Genomic DNA, 23,566 nt, shown 5'->3' on the forward strand with positions numbered 1-23,566 from the left:
CCGGGGGGATTTAGGGGGGATTTATGGGGATTTATGGGGGTTTTGGGGGATTTATGGGGCATTTATGGGGTTTGGGGGATTTAATGGGGGTTTAGGGGTTTGGGGATTATTGGGGGATTTATTGGGGGTTTATGGGGTTTATGGGGATTTATGGGGATTTATGGGGATTTATGGTGGTTAGGGGATTTATGGGGGTTTGGGGGAATTATTGGGGGTTATTGGGGGATTTATTGTGGGTTATGGGGATTTATGGGGATTATTTGGGGTTTTCGGGGTCTGCGGGTGTCCCGGGGATTTGGGGGAACGATTGGGGGTTATTGGGGCACTTATTGGGGATTTATGGGGTTTCATGCAGTTTTGGGGAGATTTATTGGGGATTTATGGGAGTTTGGGGAGGTCTTTGGGGGATTTAATGGGGATTTATGGGGGTTTGGGGGAATTATTGGGGGATTTATGGGCATTTATGGGGGTTTTATCGGGGATTGAGATGTCCCCGGGGGTTAGGGGATTTAGGGAGTTTGGGGGAATTGTTGGGGTTTGGGGGATTTAGGGGTTTTATGGGGGGATTATTGGGGATTTATGGGGTTTGGGGGATTAATTGAGGATTTATGGGGGATTTATGGGATTTAGGTGTATTTATTGGGATTTATGGGGTTTAGGGGATTTGGGGATTTAGGGGATTGGGATGTCCTCGGGGGTTTAGGGGCATTTAGGGGTTTGGGGGGATTTATGGGGGATTTATTGGGGATTTATTGGGGATCTTGGGGTTATTGGGGATTTATGGGGATTTATGGGGTTTTACAGGGTTTTGAGGGAATTTGGGGGCATTTATTGGGGGGGATTTATGGGGTTTTATTGGGGATTTATGGGGTTTGGGGGTTTATTGGGGATTTATGGGGGATTTAGGGGGATTGGGGTGTCCCGGAGTTTGGGGGATTTATGGGGTTTTTTGGGGGATTTATGGGGTTTTATGGGATTTACGGGGGTTTAGGGGGTTTATGGGTTTTATGGGGATTTATGGGGGTTTGGGCGGAATTATTGGGGGTTATTGGGGCATTTATTGGGGATTTATGGGGGTTTCATGCAGTTTTGGGGGATTTATTGGGGATTTATGGGAGTTTGGGAGGTTTTGGGGGATTTATTGGGGATTTATGGGGGTTTTATGGGGTCGGGGAATTTATGGGGGGGGATTTATTGGGGATTTAGGGGGAGTGGGGTGTCCCCGGGGAGTTGGGGATTTAATGGGGATTTATGGGGATTTATGGGGTTATTGGATTTACTGGGGATTTTGGAGATTTATGGGGTTATAGGGGATTTATGGGGATTATTTGGGGGTTTGGGGGTCTTGTCCCGGGGGGTTTGGGGATTTATGAGGGTTTGGGGGATTTTGGGGTTATTGGGGATTTATGGGGGTTTTATGGGGTTTTGGGGACATTTATGGGGGTTTGGATTTATTGGGGATTATTTGGGAGGTTATTTGGGATTTATGGGGATTTATGGGGTTTTGGGGCATTTATGGGGGTTTTGGGGGATTTATGAGGCATTTATGATTATTGGGCAGGGGAAATTATGGGGCTTATTTAGGGTTTGTGGGATGGGTTTGGGGTTCCTGGGGATTTTGGGGTCTGTGGGAGGGGATTTATCGAGGATGAATGGGGTTTGGCGGAATTTATTGGGGGATTATTTGGGGTTATTGGTGTTTTTGGGTGTTTTGGTGGGTTTGGGGGGGATTTGGGGGATTATTGGGGATTTTGGGGTCTGCGGGTGTCCCTGGATGGGGGTTTGGGGGGTTTTGGGGAGGTTATTGGGGTTTTGGGGTATTTTGGGTGGTATTTGGGGTCTGGGGGTGTCCTGGGGTGGTGTTTTGGGGTTATTTGGGGTCTGGGGGTGTTAGGGGTTTTGGGTTGTTTGAGGGTTTGGGTATTTTTGGGTTATTTGGGGTCTGGGGGTGTCCCCGGGGGGGTTTGGGGTATTTTGGGTTATTTGGGGTCTGGGGGTGTCCCGGGTGGGTCTTTGGGGTTTTGGGGGATTAATGGGGTTTTTGGGGTGTCTGGGGGGGTTGGGGACCCCCGGGGGGGCTGTGGGGGGACAAGGCCACCCCTGGGAGGGACATGGTGGCACTTGGGGGGGCACGGGGGGACAGGGCCACCCCTGGAGGGGACAGAGGGACCCCTGGAGGGACAGGGCCACCCCTGGAGGGGACAGAGGGACCCCCAGAGGGGACAGAGTGACCCCAAGAGGGGAGAAAGTGACCCCAGAGGTGACAGGGCCACCCCCAGAGGGGACAAAATGACCTCCAGAGGGGACAAAGTGACCTCCAGAGGGGACCTGGTGTCCCCCAGGGGGACGTGAGGGTGACAGGGCCACCCCCAGCGAGGACAGGGCCACTCCTGGAGGGACAGAGTGACCCCGAGAGGGGACAGGGCCACCCCCAGAGGGGACAAAGTGACCCCTGAGAGGGACAGGGCCACCCCCAGTGGGGACAGGGCCACCTCTGGAGAGACAAAGTGACCCCGAGAGGGGACAGCGTGACCCCAGAAGGGACAAAGTGACCCCGAGAGGGGACAGAGTGACCCCAGAAGGGACAGGGGTGACACCAGAGGGACATTTCGGGGCGGAGCTCACCCCGCCCCACCCCCACCGCAGGGACAGCGCCACTCCCGTGTCCCTGAGGCCACCTCAGTGTCCCCAAGGCCACCCCGGTGTCCCCAAGGCTGTCCCCCCCCGCTGACGGGGCCGTTCCCGCGCCCCCTCCTCGGGTCGGGGTCCCCCCGGTGCCACCTCAGGGCCACCTCAGGGCCACCCCGGTGCCACCTCAGGGCCACAGGCCGTGTGGGCGGCCGCGGTGGCCCTGATGTCCCCTCCCGTGTCTCTCTTGTCACAGCTGTCCGTCAGGTAGCGCGGCCTTGGCCGGCCAGTGGCACCGGACCTTCGGCCACCGGTGACACCCCAGGTGGGTCCTTGTCCCCTCCCCGCCACCCCCGGGCCACCGGGGACACCGGGGACACTTGGGGACACGGAGCCGGCTGTCCCCAAGGTCCTCTGGTGTCCCTAAGGGACATTGGGAACACTTGGGGACATGGATCTGGAATGTCCCCATGTCCCTCTGGTGTCCCCAAGGGACATTGGGAACACTTGGGGACATGGATCTGGAATGTCCCCATGTCCCTCTGGTGTCCCCAAGGGACATTGGGAACATTGGGGACACGGATCTGCAATGTCCCCAAGGTCCTTTTGTGTCCCCATGTCCTTCCCTTGTCCCCCAGGGACATTGGGACCCTCTGGGGACACAGATCCGAGATGTCCCCAAGGTCCTCTGGTGTCCCCATGTCCTTTCCATGTCCCTTAGGGACACTGGGACCTTTGGGGACATTTGGGGACATGGATCTGGAGTGTCCCCAAGAGCCTTGTATGTCCCATGGGGACAATGGGAGCACTGGGGACAGAGATCCAGCTGTCCCCATGTCCCTGCTGTGTCCCCATGTCCCTCGGGTACGCTGGGACCGTTGGGGACACAGATCTGCGATGTCCCCGAGGGACACTGGGACCCCTTGGGGACACAGATCTGCGATGTCCCCAAGGCCCTGCAGTGTCCCCATGTCCTCCCCTTGTCCCTCCAGGACTCTGTGACCCCTTGGGGACATGAATCCCAGATGTCCCCAAGATCCTCCTGTGTCCCCATGTCCCTCTGGTGTCCCCAAGGGATGCTGGGAACACTTGGGGACACAGATCCAGCTGTCCCCATGTCCCTCTGGTGTCCCCAAGGGACATTGGGAACATTGGGGACACAGATCTGCAATGTCCCCAAGACCCTCCTGTGTCCCCATGTCCCTCCCATGTCCCCCAGGGACACTGGGACCCTTGGGGACCCTTGGGGACACAGATCTGAGATGTCCCCAAGATCCTCTGGTGTCCCCATGTCCCTTCTGTGTGCCTCAGGGACACTGGGGACCCTTGGGGACATGGATCTGAGATGTCCCCACGGTCCTCTGGTGTCCCTAAGGGACATTGGGAACATCTGGGGACATGGATCGAGATGTCCCCAAGACCCTCCTGTGTCCCCAAGGGACACTGGGAACACTGGGGACATGTCCCTCCGGTGTCCCCATGTCCCTCAGACACACCGGGGACCCTTGGGGACACAGATCTGCAATGTCCCCATGTCCCTCAGGGACACTGGGGACCCTTGGGGACACAGATCTGAGATGTCCCCAAGACCCTCCTGTGTCCCCATGTCCTTCCCTTGTCCCCAAGGGACACTGTGACCCCTTGGGGACACAGATCCAGCTGTCCCTCCTGTGTCCCCTTGTCCTTCCCTTGTCCCCAGGGGACACTGGGACTCCTGAGGACACAGATCCGAGATGTCCCCAAGACCCTCTGGTGTCCCCAACGGACACCGGGAACATTTGGGGACATGGGTCTGAGATGTCCCCATGTCCCTTGGGGACACTGGGGACCACTGGGAACATGGATCTGGAGTGTCCCCATGTCCCTCTGGTGTCCCCATGTCTCCTGGCACACTGGGGACATGGATCTGGAATGTCCCCAAGACCCTTTTCTGTCCCCAAGGGACACTGGGGACATGGATCCAGGTGTCCCCAAGATGCTCTGGTGTCCCCACGTCCTTCCCATGTCCCTCAGGGACCCTTGGGGACATTTGGGGACATTTGGGGACACGGATCTGCGGTGTCCCTTGGGAACACTGGGACCATTGGGGACACAGATCCAGGTGTCCCCATGTCCCTTGATGTCCCTCCTGTGTCCCCATGTCCCCTGGGGACACTGCAGACCCCTTGGGGACACAGGTCTGGAATGTCCCCATGTCCTTGCTGTGTCCCCATGTCCCTCAGGACCCCTTGGGGACACCACCCCTGGTGTCCCCATGTCCCTCCTGGTGTCCCCATGTCCCCTGGGGACATGGACCGAGGTGTCCCCATGTCCCTCCTGGTGTCCTCCTGTCCCTCCTGTGTCCCTGTGTCCCTCGGGGACACTGGGGACCCTTTGGGGACATCACCCGAGATGTCCCCATGTCCCTCTTGGTGTCCCCATGTCCCTCCAGATGTCCCTCGAGGACACTGGTGACCCCTTGGGGACACCAACCCAGGTGTCCCCATGTCCTTTAGGGACACTGGGGACCCTTTGGGGACACCGCGAGTGGTGTCCCCATGTCCCTCCTGGTGTCCCCGTGTCCCTCCTGGTGTCCCCAAAGGGTCACTCATGGACACTGGGGACCCTTTGGGGACATAACCCCCGGTGTCCCCATGTCCCTCCAGGTGTCCCCATGTCCCTCATGGACACTGGGGACACTTTGGTGACACCAACTCAGGTGTCCCCATGTCCCTCCTGGTGTCCCCATGTCCTTCCTGGTGTCCCCATGTCCTTTGGGGACACTGGGGACCTTTTGGGGTCACCTCCCCCGCTGTCCCCATGTCCCTGCAGGTGTCCCCATGTCCCTCGTGGACACTGAGGACCCTTTGGGGACACTGGGGACCCTTTGGTGACACCAACTCAGGTGTCCCCATGTCCCTCCAGGTGTCCCCATGTCCCTCGTGGACACTGAGGACCCTTAGGGGACACTGGGGACACTTTGGTGACACCGACTCAGATGTCCCCATGTCCCTCAGGGACACTGGGGATCATTTGGGGTCACCTGCCCAGGTGTCCCCATGTCCCCTCAGGTGCCACCATCCCATGGTGGGAGGGCTGTCGGGGTGTCACCGGTGTCCCCAGCGCTGGCGCCGCGCCATCGTCACCATGCTCTGTCCTGTCTGTCCCCATCTCACCGCGGGGGGAGGGGAGGGGAGGGGACACCTGTGTCGTGTGCCATGTCCTGTCACTGCGGGAGGGGACAGCGGGCGGTGGGGACAGCGGGGGGGGATTGGGGACAGTGCGGGGGGTTGGGGACAATTCGGGGGTTTGGGGACATTACAGGGGTTTGGGGACATTACAGGGGTTTGGGGACAATTTGGGCTTCGGGGACATTTCAGGGGTTTAGGGACAATTCGGGGGTTTAGGGACAATTTGGAGGTTTAGGGACAATTTGGGGTTTAGTGACAATTCAGGGGTTTAGGGACACTACAGGGGTTTGGGGACAATTCAGGGGGTTAGGGACAATTTGGAGGTTTAGGGGCAATTCAGGGGTTTGGGGACAATTTCAGCTTTAGGGACAATTTGGAGGTTTAGGGATAATTCAGGGTTTAAGGACAACTTGGGGTTTAGGGACAATTCAGGGGTTTAGGGATAATTTGGAGGTTTGGGGACAATTCGGGGATTTGGGGACAATTTGGGGTTTGGGAACAATTTTGGGGCAAATCGCCTCAGGTTTGGGTGGGATTAGGACAAATTTAGGGCGATTTGCCTTCATTTCTTGGGGTCACTGTTTTAGGGTTGAGGTTAAATTTTTAGGGTCAGGATTAATTTTTTAGGGTCGGGATTAATTTTTTGGGGTCAGGATTGATTTTTTGGGGTCAGGGTTAATTTTTTAGGGGATCAGGATTAATTTTTTAGGCTTGGGACTACATTTAGTGGATCAGGATTGATTTTTTGGGGTCAGGGTTAATTTTTTAGGGTCAGGGTTAGTTATTTAGGGTCAGGGTTAGTTTTTTAGGGTCGGGGTTAAATATTTAGGGTCGGGGTTAGATATTTTGGGTCGGGGTTAAATTTAGGGGGCCGGGGTTCATGTTGTAGGGTGAGAATTAATTGTTTAGGGTCAAAATTAATTGTTTAGGGTCAGGGCTAATTGTTTAGGGTGAGAATTAATTGTTTAGGGTCAGGGTTAATGTTTTAGGGTGATAATTAATTATTTAGGGTCAGGGCTAATTGTTTAGGGTCAGGGCTAATTTTAAGGTCAGGATTTATGGGGTCAGGATGAATTCTTTAGGAACAGGGTGAATCTTTTTAGGCTTCGGGTTAATTATTTAGGGGATTTGGGTTAATTTTGGGGTCGGGGTTAGTTTTTTAGGGTTGGGGTTAGTTTTTTAGGGTCGGGGTTAGTTTTTTAGGGTCGGGGTTAAATTCAGGGGATCAGGATTGGGTTTTTTAGGGCCAGGATTGATTTTTTAGGGTTGGGGTTAATTTTTTAGGCTCGGGGTTAAATTTGGGGGGTTCGAGGTTAATTTTTTAGGGTCGGGGTTAACTCTTTAGTGTCAGGGTTAACCCTTTAGGCTCGGGGTTAAATTTAGGGGATCAGGATTGATTTTTAGGGTCAGTGTTAACTCTTTAGTCTCGGGGTTAAATTTAGGGGATTGGGATGGATTTTTTAGGGCCAGGACTGGTTTTTTAGGGCCAGGGTTAATTCTTTAGGATCAGGATTAATTCTTTAGGGCCAGAGTTAATTCTTTAGGGTCAGCGTTAATTTTATAGGATTGGGGTTGAATCTAGGGGATCAGGATTGATTTTTTTAGGGTCAGAGTTAACTCTTTAGTCTCGGGGTTAAATTTAGGGGATCAGGACTGTTTATTTAGGGTCAGGGTTAATTCTTTAGGCTCGGGATTAATTCTTTAGGGTCAGAGTTAATTTTTTAGGATCAGGGTTAAATCCAGGGGATCAGGATTGATTTTTTAGGGTCAGGGTTAACCCTTTAGTCTCGGGGTTAAATTTAGGGGATCGGGGCTAATTTTTTAGGGTCGGGGTTAACTCTTTAGTGTCAGGTTTAACCCTTTAGGCTCGGGGTTAACTCTTTAGTCTCGGGGTTAAATTTAGGGCATCAGGATTGATTCTTTAGGGTCAGGATGGATTTTTTAGGGTCAGTGTTAACTCTTTAGTCTCGGGGTTAAATTCAGGGGATCGGGATTGGTTTTTTTAGGGTCAGGGTTAATTTTAGGGCCAGGGCTAATTCTTTAGGGTCAGAGTTATTTTTTAGGATTGGGGTTAAATCCAGGGGATCAGGATTGGTTTTTTAGGGTCAAGGTTAACCCTTTAGGCTTGGGGTCAAATTTGGGGGATCAGGATTGATTCTTTAGGGTCAGGATGGATTTTTTAGGGTCAAGGTTAACTCTTTAGGCTCGGGGTTAAATTTAGGGGCTTGGGGTTAAATTTTTAGGGTCGGGGTTAACTCTTTAGTGTCAGGGTTAAATTTAGGGGATCGGGATGGATTTTTCAGGGCCAGGATGGATTTTTAGGGTCAGGATTAACCCTTTAGTCTCGGGGTAAAATTCAGGGGGTTTGGGTTAACCCTTTAGTCTTGGGGTTAAATTTAGGGGATGAGGATTGATTCTTTAGGGTCAGGATGGATTTTTTTAGGGTCAGCATTAACTTTTTAGTCTCAGGGCTAAATTTAGGGGATTTAGGTTAACCCTTTAGTCTCAGGGTTAAATTTAGGGGATTTGGGTTAACCCTTTAGCCTCGGGGTTAAATTCAGGGGATTTGAGTTAACCCTTTAGTCTCGGGATTAACCCTTTAGTCTCAGGGTTAAATTCGGGGAATTCGGGTTAACCCTTTAGCCTCGGGGTTAAATTCAGGGGGATTTGGGTTAACCCTTTAGTCCCGGGGTTAACCCTTTAGTCCCGGGATGCTCTCGGGGGGCGGGGCCGGGGTGGATTTCGGGTCGATCCCCCCGGCTTTCGGGGTCCGTCCCCCCGATGTCCCCGCGCCGGTGTGGCAGGTGAGTCGAGCACCGCGCGGGGGTGGGGGCGGGGCGGGCTGGGGACGCTTTAGGGACACTTCAGGGACACTTCAGGGGGCGGGGGGGTGAATGAGCCCCCTCGGTGCCTTGCAGGAGAGGCAGCTTTCCGCCGTGGGTGCAGCAGACCCGGGTGTGATCTGGGGGGCCGGGGGGGTCCCCGGGCGGCCCCCGCCTCCGCCCCCGCCACCCCCGATCACGGCCAACGGCTGCGAGCGGCGCGGCCCCGCTGCTGAGCACTAACCCCCGCCCCGGGGGTCGCCGGGACCCCCCCGACACCGCGCCGCGACCCCCTCGGCACCCCCGAACCCCCCAGGCCTGGGGGGAGAGGGGCAGAGGGGAGGGCGGGGGGGGAGAGCCCGGAGACCCCCGGGGTGAGGAGGAGGAGGAGGAGGAGGGGAGGAGGAGGGAAAGAGCTGGGGGTCCTCGCGCGAGGGGATTTGGGGGGAATTTGGGGGTCCTCGCGCGAGGAATTTGGGGAAATGGGGGTCTCGCGCGAGGAATTTGGGGGGATTTTGGGGGTCCTCGCGCGAGGGATTTGGGGGTCCTCGCGTGAGGAATTTGGGGAGAATTTGGGGGTCCTCGCGTGAGGAATTTGGGGGTCCTCGAGCGAAGGAAAGAAGGAAAAGGGAATTTTTGGGGTTCTCTCCCCCCCCGCGTGAGGAATCAGTCGGGGTTCCCCCCACCCACCCATCCCCCCCCCAAAGGGCTCCTCGTGCCGCAGGGGACAGCGACAGCCTCGCCACAGGGTCCCCGTGCCACCATGTCACACGAGGGTCCCCGTGCCACCACCGCCCGGTGTCACCGAGAGGAGCTGGGGGGGTCCTGGTGCGACAGCCACTCGTGTCACCGTGTCCCCGTGCGAGGAGATCCCTCGTGCCACCGTGTCCCCGTGTCACCGAGAGGAACCGCGGGGGATCCTCGTGTCACCAGCTCTCGGTGCCACCAGCTCCTCGTGTCACTAGCCCCTCGTGTCACCGGCTCTCGGTGCCACCACCTCCTCGTGTCACTAGCCCCTCGTGTCACCGGCTCTCGGTGTCACCAGCTCTCGGTGCCACCAGCTCCTCGTGTCACCAGGTCCCCGCGGGAGAGGAAAGGGGGGTGAGAGCCTCTTGTGCCACCAGCTCTTGATGTCACCAGCTCTTGGCGCCACCAGCTCCCTGTGTCGCCAGCTCCTGGCGCCACCAGCTCTCGGTGCCACTACCTCCTGATGTCCCCAGCTCCTGGTACAAGAGTGTCACCCAGCAGTGTCCCCCGGGCTGGCCCTGACCCTTGAATGTCACCATTCTCGACCGCTGTCACCCCCACCACTGTCACCTCCCCACCGCTGGGACCCTCGAGTGTCACCATCCCCGTGCACTGGGACCCCCGAGTGTCACCATCCTCGAATGTCACCATCCTCGAGTGTCACCGTCCCCGTGCACCGGGACCCCCAAATGTCACCATCATCGACCAGCGGGACCCTCGAGCAGAACCCCCGGGGCACCGGGACCACCCTGCTCCGATGTCCCCGTGCACCGCGACCCTCGAGTGTCACCATCCTCTTACACCGGGACCCTCGAGTGTCACCATCCTCTTACACCGGGACCCTCGAGTGTCACCATCCTCTTACACCGGGACCATCCCCACCGCATCAGGACCCCCATCGTACACAGAGACCCCCAAATGTCACCATCCCCGTGCACCGGGACCCCCAAATGTCACCATCCCCGTGCACCGGGACCCCCGAGTGTCACCATCCCCATGCACCAGGACCCCCGAGTGTCACCATCCTCGAGTGTCACCATCCCCATGCACCAGGACCACCGAGTGTCACCATCCTCGAGTGTCACCATCCTCTTACACCGGGACCCCCAAATGTCACCATCCCCGTGCACCGGGACCCCCGAATGTCACCGTCCTCACCCCCACCTCATCAGGACCCCCTCGAGCACCGGGACCCCCGACTGTCACCATCCTCGTGCACTGGGATCACCCCCCACCTCATCAGGACCCCTCCCAGCACCGGGATCACCCCCCCACCACACCGGGACCACCGAGTGTCACCATCCTCGAGTGTCACCATCCTCGAGTGTCACCATCCTGGACCACCGGGACCCTCGAATATCACCATGCTCTTACACCGGGACCACCCCCCATGCATCAGGACCCCCCATGCATCAGGACCCCCTGCACCGAGACCCCCGAGTGTCACCACCCAGGACCACCGGGACACCCCCATAGAGCACCGCCACCCTCGGGACTCTGTCACCTCCCTCCAGCCGTGCACCGGGACCACCGGAGAGACCCCCATCGATCACCGGAGAGACCCCCATCGATCACCGGGACCCCCCATTGATCACCGGCACCCCCTATCGATCACCAGGACCCCCTATCGATCACCGTGCACTGGGACCACCGGAGAGCCCCCCATCATCGATCACCGGCACCCCCTATCGATCACCGCGCACCGGGACCACCGACCCCCGCCCACCATGAAGCACCGCCCCCTCCAGGCACCGGGACCACCGGAGAGACCCCCATCATCAATCACCGGGAGCCCCCATCGATCACCGTGCACCGGGACCCCCACCCGAGCACCGGGACCACCGGACACACCCCCCATCGATCACCGGGACCCCCATCGATCGCCGTGCACCGGGACCACCGCCCCGACCCCCGTTATCACCAGGGACCCCCCGATCGGTCACCGGGACCCCCATCGATCACCGGGACCCCCATCGATCGCCGTGCACCGGGACCACCGCCCCCCCCCCGTTATCACCAGGGATCCCCCGATCGCTCACGGGACCCCCATCGATCACCGGGACCCCATCGATCACCGGCACTCCATCGATCACCAGGACCCCCAATCGATCACCGGGCACCGGATTCCCCCATCGCACCATCACCGGGACCCCCATCGATCACCGGGACCCCGATCGATCACCGGGACCCCCCCATGGATCACCGGGACCCCCCCCAATCGCTCACCGGGACCCCCCGATCGCTCCCCGGCCCCCCCTCGTGCACCAGCACCGAACTGGACCCTCCTGGCGCCCCCCGAGCAGAGCCCCCCGGGCAGCAGGACTGGGACTGGACTGGAACCCCCCGTGTACCGAACCCCCCGACCGGACCCGGACCCGGACCCGACCCCCCGTGTGCCCCCCGGGAGCGCGGGGGGCACGGCACGGCACGGCACGGGGGGGGCACAGCACCGGGGGGTCCCTGGGGCTCGCTCCTGTCCCCCCGAGACCACCGGGGAGCCCGACCCCCGACCCCCGGGGCACCCCCCGCACCGGGACCCCCCGGCACCGCCCCGACCCCCAGAGCACCGGGACCCCCCGAGCCATGAGACCCCCAAAATCACAGCCCCTCCCCCACCCATGGGACCCCCATCGCCGCCCCTCCCCCACCCATGGGACCCCTCAAATCACCGCCCCTCCCCCACCGCGAGACCACCCCCCAAATCACGCCCCTCCCCTCACCGCCCCCACTCCCGCCACCTCCCCCACCCATGAGACCCCCACCACTCACCGGTCGCCCCTCCCCCCGAGCCCCCGAGCCCCCCGGCCCGCGTTGGGCCCCGGGGCAGGCTGGCTCCACCCCCGGGCCCCCCGAGCCCCCCCGGCCCCTCCGGGCCCCCCGGACCCCCCGGACCCCCCGAGCCCCCCCGGTGGGGCCGGGCTGGCTCCACCCCCCGGGGCCGCCGCTGCGCGGAGCCTTTCAATAAACGCGGATCGGTCTTGTAGCCACGCCCACCGGGGGCGGGGCCGGGAGAGGGGCGGGGCCTGCGGGGACCAATGGGGAGAGGAGGGGCGTGGTCTGGGAGTGGTGGGGGTGAGGGAAGGGGCGGGGCTTGTTGGGAAATGAATGGAGGCGTGGGAAAGGGGCGTGGCCTGGGAGTGGCGGGAAAGGGAGAGCGGGAAGGGGCGGGGCTTACCGGGAAATGAATGGGGGTGTGGGGAAGGGGCGTGGCCTGGGCGGGGCTATCAATGGGGGGTGGGGAAAGCGCCGAAAGGACCCTGAGGATCCCAAATGATCCCAAAATATCCTAAATCCCAAATGGTGCTGGATCCGAAAAAAATAATCCCAAACGATCTCAAATCCCAAATCCTGGACCTCAAAAAATCCCAAATCCCAAATGCTGCTGGATCCCAAGAAATTATCCCAAAATATTTCAAATCCCAAAGCCTGGAGGATCCAAAAAAATCCAAAAAAAATCCCAAACCCCAAATGCTGCTGGATCGAAAAAAATAATCCCAAAAAATCCCAAATCCCAAATCCTGGAGGATCCAAAAAAATCCAAAAAATTCCCAAAAATTCCCAGATCCCAAATGCTGCTGGATCCGAAAAAAAAATCCCAAAATATCTCAAATCCCAAATTCTGGATCCCAAAAAATCCCAAATTCCAGATCCTTCTGGATCCCAAGAAATGATCCCAAATCCTGAATCCCAAACGATCCTAAATGACCTCAAATCCCAAATCCTAAAACATCCCAGATCCCAAATGCTGCTGGATCCCCAAATCCAATCCCAAATCATCTCAAATCCCAAATCCTGGATCCTAAAAAATCCCAAATCCCAAGTGCTGCTGGACCCCAAATCATCCCAAATCCCATAAAATAAAAACAAATCCCAAAAACCCCCAAATAACCCCAAATCCCACAGACCAAGAGCCACAAAGTCCCAAATCCCAAATAATCCTAAATCTCAGAAAAGCCCAAATCCCATCAAATCCCAAATCCCCAGAAATCCTAAATCACACAAAATCCCAAATCCCCACAAATTCTCCCCAAATGAATTCTACCAAATTTCCCACAAACTCACCCCAAATTCCTCATGAAATATCCCCAAATTTCCCACGAATTCACCCCAAATTTCCCCTAAATTCACCCCAAATTCCCCACGAATTCACCCCAAATTCCCCACGAATTCACCCCAAATTCCCCACGAATTCACCCCAAATTTCCAGCAATTTTTACCCAAAATCTCCAACGAATTATCCCCAAATTCTCTATGAATTTACCCCAAATTTCCCCTAAATTCACCCCAAATTCCACACCGTTTGTCCCAAATTTCCCCTCCGTTCCTCCCCCTCTTCCCAGGCAATTTCCTGTCCCCAAGTGTCCCCAAGTGTCCCCAAGTGTCCCCAAGTGTCCCCAAGTGTCCCCAGGTGTCCCCAGGTGTCCCCAGTGACGTCACTGCAGGAATTCCCATCGAAATTTGGGACAATTTTAATGAAAATTCCCCAAAAATTCCCCAAATTTTGCTCAAAACCCATCTGGGGGGGGAGGGGACAAGTGACACCGGTGACACCTCGGCCCGATGATGTCACCGCCCCGGTGACGTCCCGGCGGTGACGTCACTGTCCCCGCAGCAGCCTCGGGATGTCCTCGATGGCCTTTTGGCATCGCTCGGCCACCGAGTGACCGCTGGGGCCACCGAGGTCACCGGGGGCGGTGTAGAGCAGCTCGCGGATGTCCCCAAGTGTCCCCCGCAGGTGACGCCGGGCCAGGCGGGCGCTGGCCTCCCACAGCCGCTCGGCCTCGGCCACCGCGGCCACCGCGGCCTCGGGGACACCGCGGGTCACCTGCCGCGCGCCCTGCAGGGTGGCCGCGATGTCGCCGAGCCTGCGCAGCAGCTCCCGGGGCAAGCAGGTGGCTTTGTCACACGCGGCCACCAAGCGCCCCAGCGGCTCCGCGGCCAGCGCCGCTCGCCGTGCCCTCCTGGCCATCGCCCCCGCCTGGCTGCTGGCCACGATGGCCACCTCGTAGTCCTCGCGGGCTGTCGCCAGCTCCTCGGTGGCCTCGGCCAGCCGGGTGGCGTGCTTGGCCACCGCCTTGTCCGCACTGTCCTCGCTCAGGGCCACCGGCAGCCGCCGGGCTGTGGCCACCAGGTTGTCCCCAGCTGTCCCCCAGCGGGTGGCCTTGGCCTGCAGGTCCCCAGCCCGGCCGGTGGCACTGTCCCCGGCGGTGGCCGCGTCCCTGCAGGCGTCGCGCAGCTCGGTGGCCTCCCTGGCCAGCCGGGCCCAGCTGTCCCCGAGCGCGGCCACCGAGCCCCGCCAGGAGGTGGCCTCGGCCAGCAGCTCGGCCCTGGTGGCACCCGGGGTGGCCAGCGCGCGGCCCAGGGAGGTGGCCCCGGGGTGGCCCAGGGTGTCCCCCAGGTGGCCCGCGAAGGTCTCCAGGGCTCTGTGCAGGGACCCTGGGGACACGGCCAGCTGGATGTCCCCACACGGCCCGGCCACGGTGGCCGCCAGCTCGCCCAGCGTGGCCACCACGGCCACCAGCGGCTCTAGCAGGGACGGGGACAGCTGCGGAGGGGACAGGGCAGCTGTCGTGGCCTTTGTCCCCTCCGGGGTGGCCCTTGTCCCCTCCTCAGGGCCTTCTGTCTTCTCCCGGGGTCCCCTTTGTCCCCTCCCTGCAGGGCTCTGCTGTCCCTCTGGGGACCTCCCTGTCCCCTCTGTCCCCTCTGTCCCTCTGCCACCCCCTGGCCCCGCCTTGCCACACCCTGTCCCCTCTGCCACCCCATTCCCTGTCCCCTCTGTCCCTCCTGTCCCCTCTGCCACCCCATTCCCTGTCCCCACTGTCCCCTCTGCCACGCCCTGTCCGCTCCACCACCCCGCTGTCCCTCCTGTCCCCTCCTGCCACCCTCCGTGTCCCTCCCGTCCCATCTGCCACCCTGCTCCCTGTCCCCACTGTCCCCTCTGCCACCCCATTCCCTGTCCCCACTGTCCCCTCTGCCACTCCCCTGTCCCCCCCTGCCACCCTCGGTCCCCTCCAGCCCCCTGCCACCCCCATCTCTGTCCCCTCCCGTCCCCCCTTTGCCACACCCTGTCCCCTCTGCCACCTCCCTGTGCCACTTCCTGTCCCCTCCCCGCGCCGGGATTGTCGCACCTCGGGGTTCCCCATGGCCGCTGGGGACACTGCCGGGACGCCTTGGGGACACTCCGGGGACACTGCGGGGGGCGCTGGCGGGGTGGCACTGCGGGGGACACTCTTGGGGACACTCGGGAACACGCGGGAACGTGGCGGGGCGGGGGGGCAGGGCGAGGTGACGTCACCGCCCCGGCCACGCCCCCTCCCCGCCCGCGGGGCCACCGCGGGGTCACCGATGTCCCCCGATGTCCCCAGCGGGACCCCTGAGTGTCCCCACATGACCCCGATGTCCCCATCGAGACCTCAGTGTCCCCGCAGTGTCCCCAGCAGGGTCCCATGTCCCCTCAGTGTCCCTAGCGTGACCCTGATGTCCCCAACAGGGCCCTGATGTCCCCAATGTCCTCCTGCCATGTCCCCTCAGGGTGCCCAACAGGGACCCCAGTGTCCCCAACAGGACCCCAATGTCCTCTGAGTGTCCCCAGCAGAACCCCTTGGGGACAATGGGGGACACTGGGGTCATGTGGGGACAGCAGGGTGGATGTCCCCACCCCTTGTTGGGGACATCGGGGTGACCCCGATTGGGACAGGGGGCTTTGGGGTGTCCCTGGTGTCCCCAAGGGAAGGACACCGGGGTGACACCAAGGTCCCAAAGGGCTGTCCCCACCCCCAGCGGTGACAGTGCCACCCGCCGTGTCCCCACCCTGCCCTAGCCCTGCCCTGCCAGCGCGTCCTGCGCCTCCTGCAGCCTCCGTGTCACCTCCCTGTCCCCTCCCCGCGATGTCCCCAAGGCCACCACGATGTCCCCGAGCGCCCGGGCGCTGGCGGGAAACCCCTGTCCCCTCGTCCCCCACGGTGTCACCTCCCTGTCCTGCCTGACAGCGGCCACCAGCGTCCCCAGCGCGTCTGTCACCTCCTCCAGCCGCCCCCGGGCGGCCGCCATGGCCTTGCTGGTGGCCGCGGTGGCCTCGGCGGTGGCCCTGCTTGTCACCACCCGCCAGGCGCGGTCACGCAGGCGCTGCGCCATGTCGCGATGCTGGCCGATGGCACCGAGCAGGTGACGCCGCGATGTCCCCAAGCCCCGCAGGGCCACCTGGCAGGACAGGGCCACCGCGCCCAGGGCCAGCAGCAGGTGACAATCCTCGGCCACCCCCAGGGCGGCGCGGGCTGAGTCCAGGGACACTGCGGGGACAGAGGGGACACGGCACAGGTGGCACTGGGGATGGAGCAGTGACACCAGGCCTGTGACACCAGTCCCACCCCAGTGTCACCACCTCAGTTCCATCCCAGTGTCACCAGCCCAGTGTCACCAGTTCCACCCCAGTGCCACCATCCCAGTGTCTCCAGTTCCAGCCCACCGCTGGTGGTGACACTGTCACCATCCCAATGCTCCCAGTTCTATCCCCAGTGTCCCCAGTCTTGTCCCAGTGTCACCAGTTCCAGCCCAGTGTCACCATCCCAGTGTCCCCAGTTCCAGCCCAGTGTCACCAGTTCCAGCCCAGTGTCACCATCCCAGTGTCCCCAGTTCCACCCCAGTGCCACCACCTCAGTTCCTGTCCAGTGTCACCACCCCATTGTCACCATCCCAGTTCCAGCCCAGTGCCACCAGCCCAGTCACCATCGCAGTGCGACCAGCTCCAGCCCAGTGCCACCAGCCCAGTGTCCCCAGTCCATCCCAGTGTCCCCAGTTCCCTCCCAGTGTCCCCAGTTCATCCCAGTGTCACCAGCCCAGTGTCCCCAGTCCATCCCAGTGTCCCCAGTCCATCCCAGTGTCCCCAGTTCCCTCCCAGTGCCACCAGTTACACCTCACTGTCACCAGTCCAGTTCATCCCAGTGTCCTCAGTCCTGTCCCAGTGCCACCATCCCAGTGCCACCAGTTCCAGCCCAGTGCCACCAGCCCAGTGTCCCCAGTTCCATCCCAGTGCCACCAGTGCCACCAGCCCAGTGCCACCAGTTCCAGCCCACTGCCACCAGTCCCCTCCCAGTGTCCCCACCCCGTTGTCACCAGACCAGTGAGTCATCCCAGTGCCACCAGCCCAGGGTCATCCCAGTGTCACCATCCCAGTGTCACCAGTTCCACCCACAGCACCAGCCCAGTGTCACCATCCCAGTGTCCCCAGTCCATCCCAGTGTCCCCAGGCCCAGGGCCAAGGAAGGTCTCTACTGCTCTGCACAGCTCCATACTGGTCTGGATTGGTCTATACTGGTTCATACTGGTCTGAACTGGTCTATACTGGTCTGAACTAGTTGCACTACTCCACATTGGTTCATACTGGTCCCTGCTGCTCTATACTGGTCTGGACTGGTCCATACTGGTTCATACTGGTTCATACTGGACAGGGCAAGGTGAAAGCTCTACTGGTCTCTAGGGCTCCCTGCTGGTCCATACTGGTCTGTACTGGTTCATACTGGTTTATACTGGTTTATACTGGTCCTTACTGGTCAGGGCAGAGCAAAGTCTCTACTGGTCTGTAGCCATTCATACTGGTCCATACTGGGCTGAACTGGTCTATACTGGTCCATACTGGGCTGAACTGGTCTATACTGGTCCATACTGGGCTGAACTGGTCCCTGCTGCTCTATACTGCCTCATACTGGTCTATACTGGTTTATACTGGTCTGTACTGGTCAGGGAAGGGGAAAGTCCCCCCTGGTCCGTAGGGCTGCCTGATGGTCCATACTGGTCTGTACTGGTCTATACTGGTTTGTACTGGTCTGAACTGGTCTATACTGGTCCATACTGGTTTATACTGGTTCATACTGGGGAGGGCAGGGGAAAAACTCTACTGCTCTGTAGGGCTCCCTGCTGGTCCATACTGGTCTGTACTGGTTTATACTGGTCTGTACTGGTCCACACTGGTTTATACTGGTCCATACTGGTCTATACCGGTCCATACTGGTCAGGACAGTGGGAAGTCTCAACTGGTCTGTAAGGCTGCCTGATGGTCCATACTGGTTTATACTGGTCTGTACCGGTCCATACTGGTCTGTACTGGTCCATACTGGTCCATACTGGTCTGCACTCACACACAGCACCATCCCCCCCATGGTCACACCATGTCCAGCCCTGAGCCCAACTCATCCAAACTGGTTTATACTGGTCCATACTGGTTTGTACTGGTTTATACTGGTTTATACTGGTCCATACTGGTTTGTACTGGTTTATACTGGTTTATACTGGTCCATACTGGTCTATACTGGTTTATACTGGTCTATACTGGTCCATACTGGTCCATACTGGTTTATACTGGTCTATACTGGTCCATACTGGTTTATACTGGTCTATACTGGTCCATACTGGTTTATACTGGTCTATACTGGTTTATACTGGTCCATACTGGTTTATACTGGTCTATACTGGTCCATACTGGTCTATACTGGTCCATACTGGTTTATACTGGTTTATACTGGTCCATACTGGTTTATACTCACACACAGCGGCGCACAGCACCATCAGCCCCACGGCCACGCCGTGTCCCGCCCGCAGCCAGCGCTGTCCCCTCCTGGCCCGCCTCTCCTCTCGCTCAAACTCTGCCGCCGCCGCCTCGGCCGCTGCCGCCAGCAGCCCCAGCGCCTGCCCGTCCTCGTCCCCTACTGTCCCCAAGGCCACCGCCGGGGCCACCGCGGCCTCCCAGGCGGCCTGCAGAGCCTGCAGGGCCAGCTGCGCCTCGGACAGCGCGGCCTCGGCCTCGGCCAGGGCGGTGGGGACACAGTCCGGTGTCCCCAAGGCTTTGGCCAAAGCCACCAGGGCCAGCAGGGCTCGGTGGCGAGCGGTCACTGCCTGGGTCACCTCGGGGGGGTGGGGAGGGGGGCACACCTGGGGACAGGGGAAGGGGGGTTAGGGGGCTTTGAGGGGTCCCAGGTGAGGTTTTGAGGGGATTTGGGGGTCCCAGGTGAGGTTTTGAGGGGATTTGGGGATCCCAGGTGAGGTTTTGAGGGGATTTGGGGGTCCCAGGTGAGGTTTGGGGGATCCTAGATGGGGTTTTAGGGGAGTTCAAGGGGGTTTGGGATTCCCAGATGAGGTTTTGGGGGATTTCAAGTGAGGTTTTAAGGGTATTTGGGCGTCCCAGGTGAGGTTTGGGGGAGTTCAAGGGGTCCCAGGTGAGGTTTTAAGGAGATTTAGGGGTCCCAGGTGAGGTTTTAAGGGTATTTGGGGGTCCCAGGTGAGATTTGGGGGACCCCAGGTGAGGTTTTGGGGCTCCCAGGTGAAGTTCCCAAAGGATTTGGGGTTCCCAGGTGAGACTCCCCAGGTGTTTTTGGGGATCCCAAGGAGGCTCCCTGGGGATTTGGGGCTTCCCAGGTAAGAATTCCCAAAGATTTGGGGCTTCCCAAGTGCCCAAGTGAGGATTTGGGAGTTCCCAGGTGCCCAGGTGAAGATCCCAAGGGATTTGGGGTTCCCAGGTGAGATTTTGGGGCTCCCAGGTGAGATTTTGGGAGTCCCAGTTGAAGCTCCCCAGTGATTTTGGATCTTCCCAAGTCACAATTCCCAGAAATTTGAGGCTTCCCAGGTGCCCAGGTGAGGCTCCCAGGAGGTTTTGGGGTTCCCAGGTGCCCAGGGGAGGTTTTGGGGTTTCCCACCAGCAATTTGGGGTTCTCAGCCCCTTGCCCTCCCTGCCCAGCCCCTCTGAGCTCCACACACTCCGGATTGTTCCACTTCCCTTTTCTCTCCCAGCCACGCCCGAGGCCTTGGGGATTCCCAAACCCTCCTAAAACCCCCAAAAACCACCCCAAATCCCCCCAAAACCCCCCCAGATTTCCCCCAAAGCCCCCTCAGGGTCTGGGGTCACTGACCTTGGGCTCCATGGCCAGCAGCATCCGGAGGCTCCGGCTGAGCTCTGAGCTCTGAGGGCGTCGAGGCTGAGAGGAGGGAGTGACCCACAGCCTGATCCTCCCCCTGGGGCTGCATCTGCCCTGCCAGGACCCTGACTGACCCTTGCAGGGCCGAGCTGAACCCCTCAGGACCCTGACCGACCCCCAAAGTGCTCCATCTGCCCTGCCAGGACCCTGACTGACCTCCCCAGAGCTCCATCTGCCCTGCCAGAACCCTGACTGACCCCCAGGAATCCATCTGCCCTGCCAGGACCCTGATTTATCCCCTCAGGACCCAACTGATCCTTTCAGGACCCTGACTGACCCCCAGGGCTCCATCTGCCCTGCCAGGACCCTGACTGACCCCCCAGAGCTCCATCTGCCCTGCCAGGACCCTGATTTACCCCCTCAGGACCCATTGACCCACCCAGGGCCTGGATTTGCCCTGCCAGGACCCTGATTTATCCCCTCAGGACCCAACTGATCCTTTCAGGACCTCATTTACCCCTCAGGTCCCCATTTGTCCACTCAGGATCCCATTTACCCCCTCAGGGCATCATTTACCCCTCAGGATCTCATTTCTCCTGCCAGGATCCCATTTACCCCCTCAGGACCCAACTGATCCTTTCAGGACCTCGTTTACTCCATCAATCCCCCGTTTATCCTTTCAGTACCCCATTTATCCCCTCAATCCCCCATTTATTCCTTCAGGACCCCATTTATCCCCTCAATCCCCCATTTATCCTTTCAGTACCCCATTTATCCCCTCAATCCCCCATTTATTCCTTCAGGACCCCATTTCCCCCCTCAGGGCCTCATTTCTCCTGCCAGGATCCCATTTACCCCCTCAGGCCCTGATTTACTCCCTCAGGATCCCATTGATCACCTCAGGATCCCATTGATCACCTCAGGATCCCATTTACCCCCTCAGGCCCTGATTTAGCCCCTCAGGACTTCATTTACCCTCTCCAGACCCCACTTACCCCCTCAGGACCCCATTTATCCCCTCAAGACCCCATTTCCCCTTCCCAGACCCTATTTACCCCCTCAGGATCACATTAACCCTTCCCACATCCTATTTACCCTTCCCACATCCTATTTACCCTTCCCACACCCCTATTTACCCTTCCCACACCCAATTTCCCCTCTCAGGATCACGTTTCCCATGCAAACCAAACCATAAAGGCCTGGAAAGTTCCCGGTGAGGTTTCCATGGTGACACATTGCCAACCCAGAGCTCCTGAGGGACTGAATGGGATTGTGGAAGGGGAAATGGAGCCGTGAGGGGTAAGTCAGGGTGCTGAGGGGATAATGGGGTGCTGAGGGGATAATGGGGCCTTGAAAGCGTAAATTAGGATTATGAGGGTGTGAATGAGGTCCTGAGGGCGTAAATCAGATTCCTGAGTTGGTAAATTGGATCCCGAGGGGGTAAATGGGGTCCTGGGGTGTAAATGGGGTCTTGAAAGGGTAAATCAGGTTCATGAGGGTGTGAATGAGGTCCTGAGGGGATAAATTGGGCCTTGAAAAGGTAAATCAGATTCCTGATGGGGTAAATGGGGTCCTGATGGAATAAATGGGATTCTGAGAGGGTAAATTGGGCCTTGAAAGGGTAAATTGGACCTTGAAAGGGTAAATGAGGTTCATGAGGGTGTGAATGAGGTCCTGAGGGGATAATGGTGTCCTGCAGGGGTAAACCAGGTTCCTGATGGGGTAAATTGGATCCTGAGGGGATAACAGGAGTCCTGATGGAATAAATGTGATCCTGAGGGGGTAAATTGGGCCTTGAAAGGGTAAATGAGATTCCTGAGGGGATAAATGGAGTCATGAGGGGGTAAATCAGGGTTCTGAGGAGGAAAATGGGATCCTGAGGGGTAAATGGGGTCTTGAAAGGGTAAATCAGGATTATTAGGGTGTGAATGAGATCCTGAGAGGATAAATGGTGTCCTGAAGTGGTAAATCAGGTCCTGAGGAGGTAAATGGTATCCTAAGGGGTATATTAGATCCTGAGGGGATAAGTGGGACTCTGGAAGGGTAAATGGAGTCATGGGGGAGTAAATCAAGGTCCTGGGGGGGTAAATGGTGTCTTGAAAGGGTAAATGAGGTTCATGAGGGTGTGAATGAGGTCCTGAGGGGGTAAATTGGCCCTTGAAAGGGTAAATCAGATTCCTGATGGGGTAAATTGGACCCTGATGGGGTAAATGTGACTCTGGAAGGGTAAATGGTGCCATGAGGGGGTAAATCAAGGCCCTGAGGGGGTAAATGGGGTCTTGAAAGGGTAAATGAGGTTTCTGACAGGGTAAATTTGATCCTGAGGGGGTAAATGCAGTCCTGATGGAATAAATGGGATTCTGAGGTGCTAAATTTGGCCTTGAAAGGGTAAATGAGATTCCTGAGGGGATAAATGGAGTCATGAGGGGGTAAATCAGGGTCCTAAGGGTATATATGGAATCCTGAGGGGATAATGGGGTCTTGAAAGGGTAAATGGGGTTCATGAGGGTGTGAATGAGATCCCGAGAGGCTGAACTGGGTCTTGAAAGGGTAAATCAAATTCTTGAGGGGGTAAATGGGGTCCTGAGGGACTAAATGGGACTCTGGAAGGGGAAATGGAGCCGTGAGGGGTAAGTCAGGGTGCTGAGGGGGAAATGGGGTGCTGAGGGGATAATGGGGTGCTGAAAGGGTAAATTAGGATTGTGAGGGTGTGAATGAGGTCCTGAGGGGATAATGGGGTCTTGAAAGGGCAAATCAGGTTCATGAGGGTGTGAATGAGGTCCTGAGGGGATAAATTGGGCCTTGAAAGGGTAAATCAGATTCCTGATGGGGTAAATTGGATCCTGATGGGGTAAATGTGACTCTGGAAGGGTAAATGGTGCCATGAGGGGGTAAATCAAGGCCCTGAGGGGGTAAATGGGGTCTTGAAAGGGTAAATGAGGTTTCTGACAGGGTAAATTTGATCCTGAGGGGGTAACTGGAGTCCTGATGGAATAAATGGGATTCTGAGGTGCTAAATTGGGCCTTGAAAGGGTAAATGAGATTCCTGAGGGGATAAATGGAGTCATGAGGGGGTAAATCAGGGTCCTAAGGGTATATATGGAATCCTGAGGGGATAATGGGGTCTTGAAAGGGTAAATGGGGTTCATGAGGGTGTGAATGAGATCCCAAGAGGCTGAACTGGGTCTTGAAAGGGTAAATCAAATTCTTGAGGGGGTAAATGGGATCCTGAGGGACTAAATGGGACTCTGGAAGGGGAAATGGAGCCGTGAGGGGTGAGTCAGGGTGCTGAGGG

The 23,566-nt window shown here is 58.4% G+C and overlaps 3 protein-coding genes and 1 long non-coding RNA gene across 6 annotated transcripts in view; 2 read left to right on the forward strand and 2 right to left on the reverse strand.

Annotated features, from left to right (window-relative positions):
• Window positions 1-9,012, forward strand: part of LOC146421469 (ras/Rap GTPase-activating protein SynGAP-like) — a 53,162-nt gene extending 44,150 nt beyond the window's left edge. The window contains exon 20 of the mRNA XM_085047156.1: window positions 8,716-9,012. Coding sequence (XP_084903282.1) covers window positions 8,716-8,863 — 148 coding nt within the window. The 3' untranslated portion in view covers window positions 8,864-9,012. The remainder of the gene's footprint in view (window positions 1-8,715) is intronic.
• On the forward strand, window positions 5,960-8,701 carry LOC146421471 (uncharacterized). 2 transcript variants are annotated; one of them, XR_014848684.1, is made up of 3 exons: window positions 5,960-6,045; window positions 6,195-6,372; window positions 8,108-8,701. It is a non-coding gene; the product is annotated as an uncharacterized LOC146421471 (long non-coding RNA). The 2 variants fall into 2 exon arrangements; XR_014848685.1 differs by lacking the exon at window positions 8,108-8,701 and adding an exon at window positions 6,588-6,636 and having other exon boundaries at window positions 6,195-6,548.
• Window positions 9,013-13,812: 4,800 nt separating the features above from the next.
• Window positions 13,813-15,756, reverse strand: LOC146421472 (uncharacterized). 2 transcript variants are annotated; one of them, XM_085047343.1, is made up of 3 exons: window positions 15,609-15,756; window positions 15,496-15,557; window positions 13,813-14,912 (listed from the first exon to the last, which is right to left on the reverse strand). In XM_085047343.1, exons 1-3 carry the CDS (start codon window positions 15,754-15,756, stop codon window positions 13,965-13,967), a joined length of 1,158 nt encoding a protein of 385 aa, XP_084903469.1. In that variant the 3' UTR covers window positions 13,813-13,964. The 2 variants fall into 2 exon arrangements, with proteins under 2 accessions (XP_084903469.1, XP_084903468.1); XM_085047342.1 differs by having other exon boundaries at window positions 15,496-15,756.
• Window positions 15,757-16,176: 420 nt separating this feature from the next.
• Window positions 16,177-20,356, reverse strand: LOC146421473 (uncharacterized). Its single transcript, XM_085047370.1, has 3 exons — window positions 20,266-20,356; window positions 18,907-19,291; window positions 16,177-16,656 (listed from the first exon to the last, which is right to left on the reverse strand). The coding sequence occupies exons 1-3, from the start codon at window positions 20,287-20,289 to the stop codon at window positions 16,184-16,186; spliced, it is 882 nt and encodes a 293-aa protein (XP_084903496.1). The 5' UTR covers window positions 20,290-20,356; the 3' UTR covers window positions 16,177-16,183.
• Between the last annotated feature and the right edge of the window lie 3,210 nt (window positions 20,357-23,566).

The sequence above is a fragment of the Lichenostomus cassidix genome, unplaced genomic scaffold, assembly GCF_008360975.1.
Source record: "Lichenostomus cassidix isolate B80296 unplaced genomic scaffold, HeHo_3.0 HiC_scaffold_33, whole genome shotgun sequence".
Classification (NCBI taxonomy): domain Eukaryota; kingdom Metazoa; phylum Chordata; class Aves; order Passeriformes; family Meliphagidae; genus Lichenostomus; species Lichenostomus cassidix.

What these genes read in the sequence shown, in the direction of transcription:
- LOC146421472 (XM_085047342.1), bottom strand. Translation starts at nt 15,756, where the DNA reads ATGTGGGGACACTCAGGGGTCCCGCTGGGGACATCGGGGGACATCGGT. An exon ending in CGGCCATGGGGAACCCCGAG is followed by an intron (nt 14,913 to 15,495) that starts GTGCGACAATCC and finishes TCCCCTCCGCAG; the next exon opens with CTGTCCCCGTCCCTGCTAGA.
- LOC146421473 (XM_085047370.1), bottom strand. Translation starts at nt 20,289, where the DNA reads ATGCTGCTGGCCATGGAGCCCAAG. An exon ending in TGCTGGCCATGGAGCCCAAG is followed by an intron (nt 19,292 to 20,265) that starts GTCAGTGACCCC and finishes CCCTGTCCCCAG; the next exon opens with GTGTGCCCCCCTCCCCACCC. An exon ending in GGTGCTGTGCGCCGCTGTGT is followed by an intron (nt 16,657 to 18,906) that starts GTGAGTATAAAC and finishes CTGTCCCCGCAG; the next exon opens with TGTCCCTGGACTCAGCCCGC.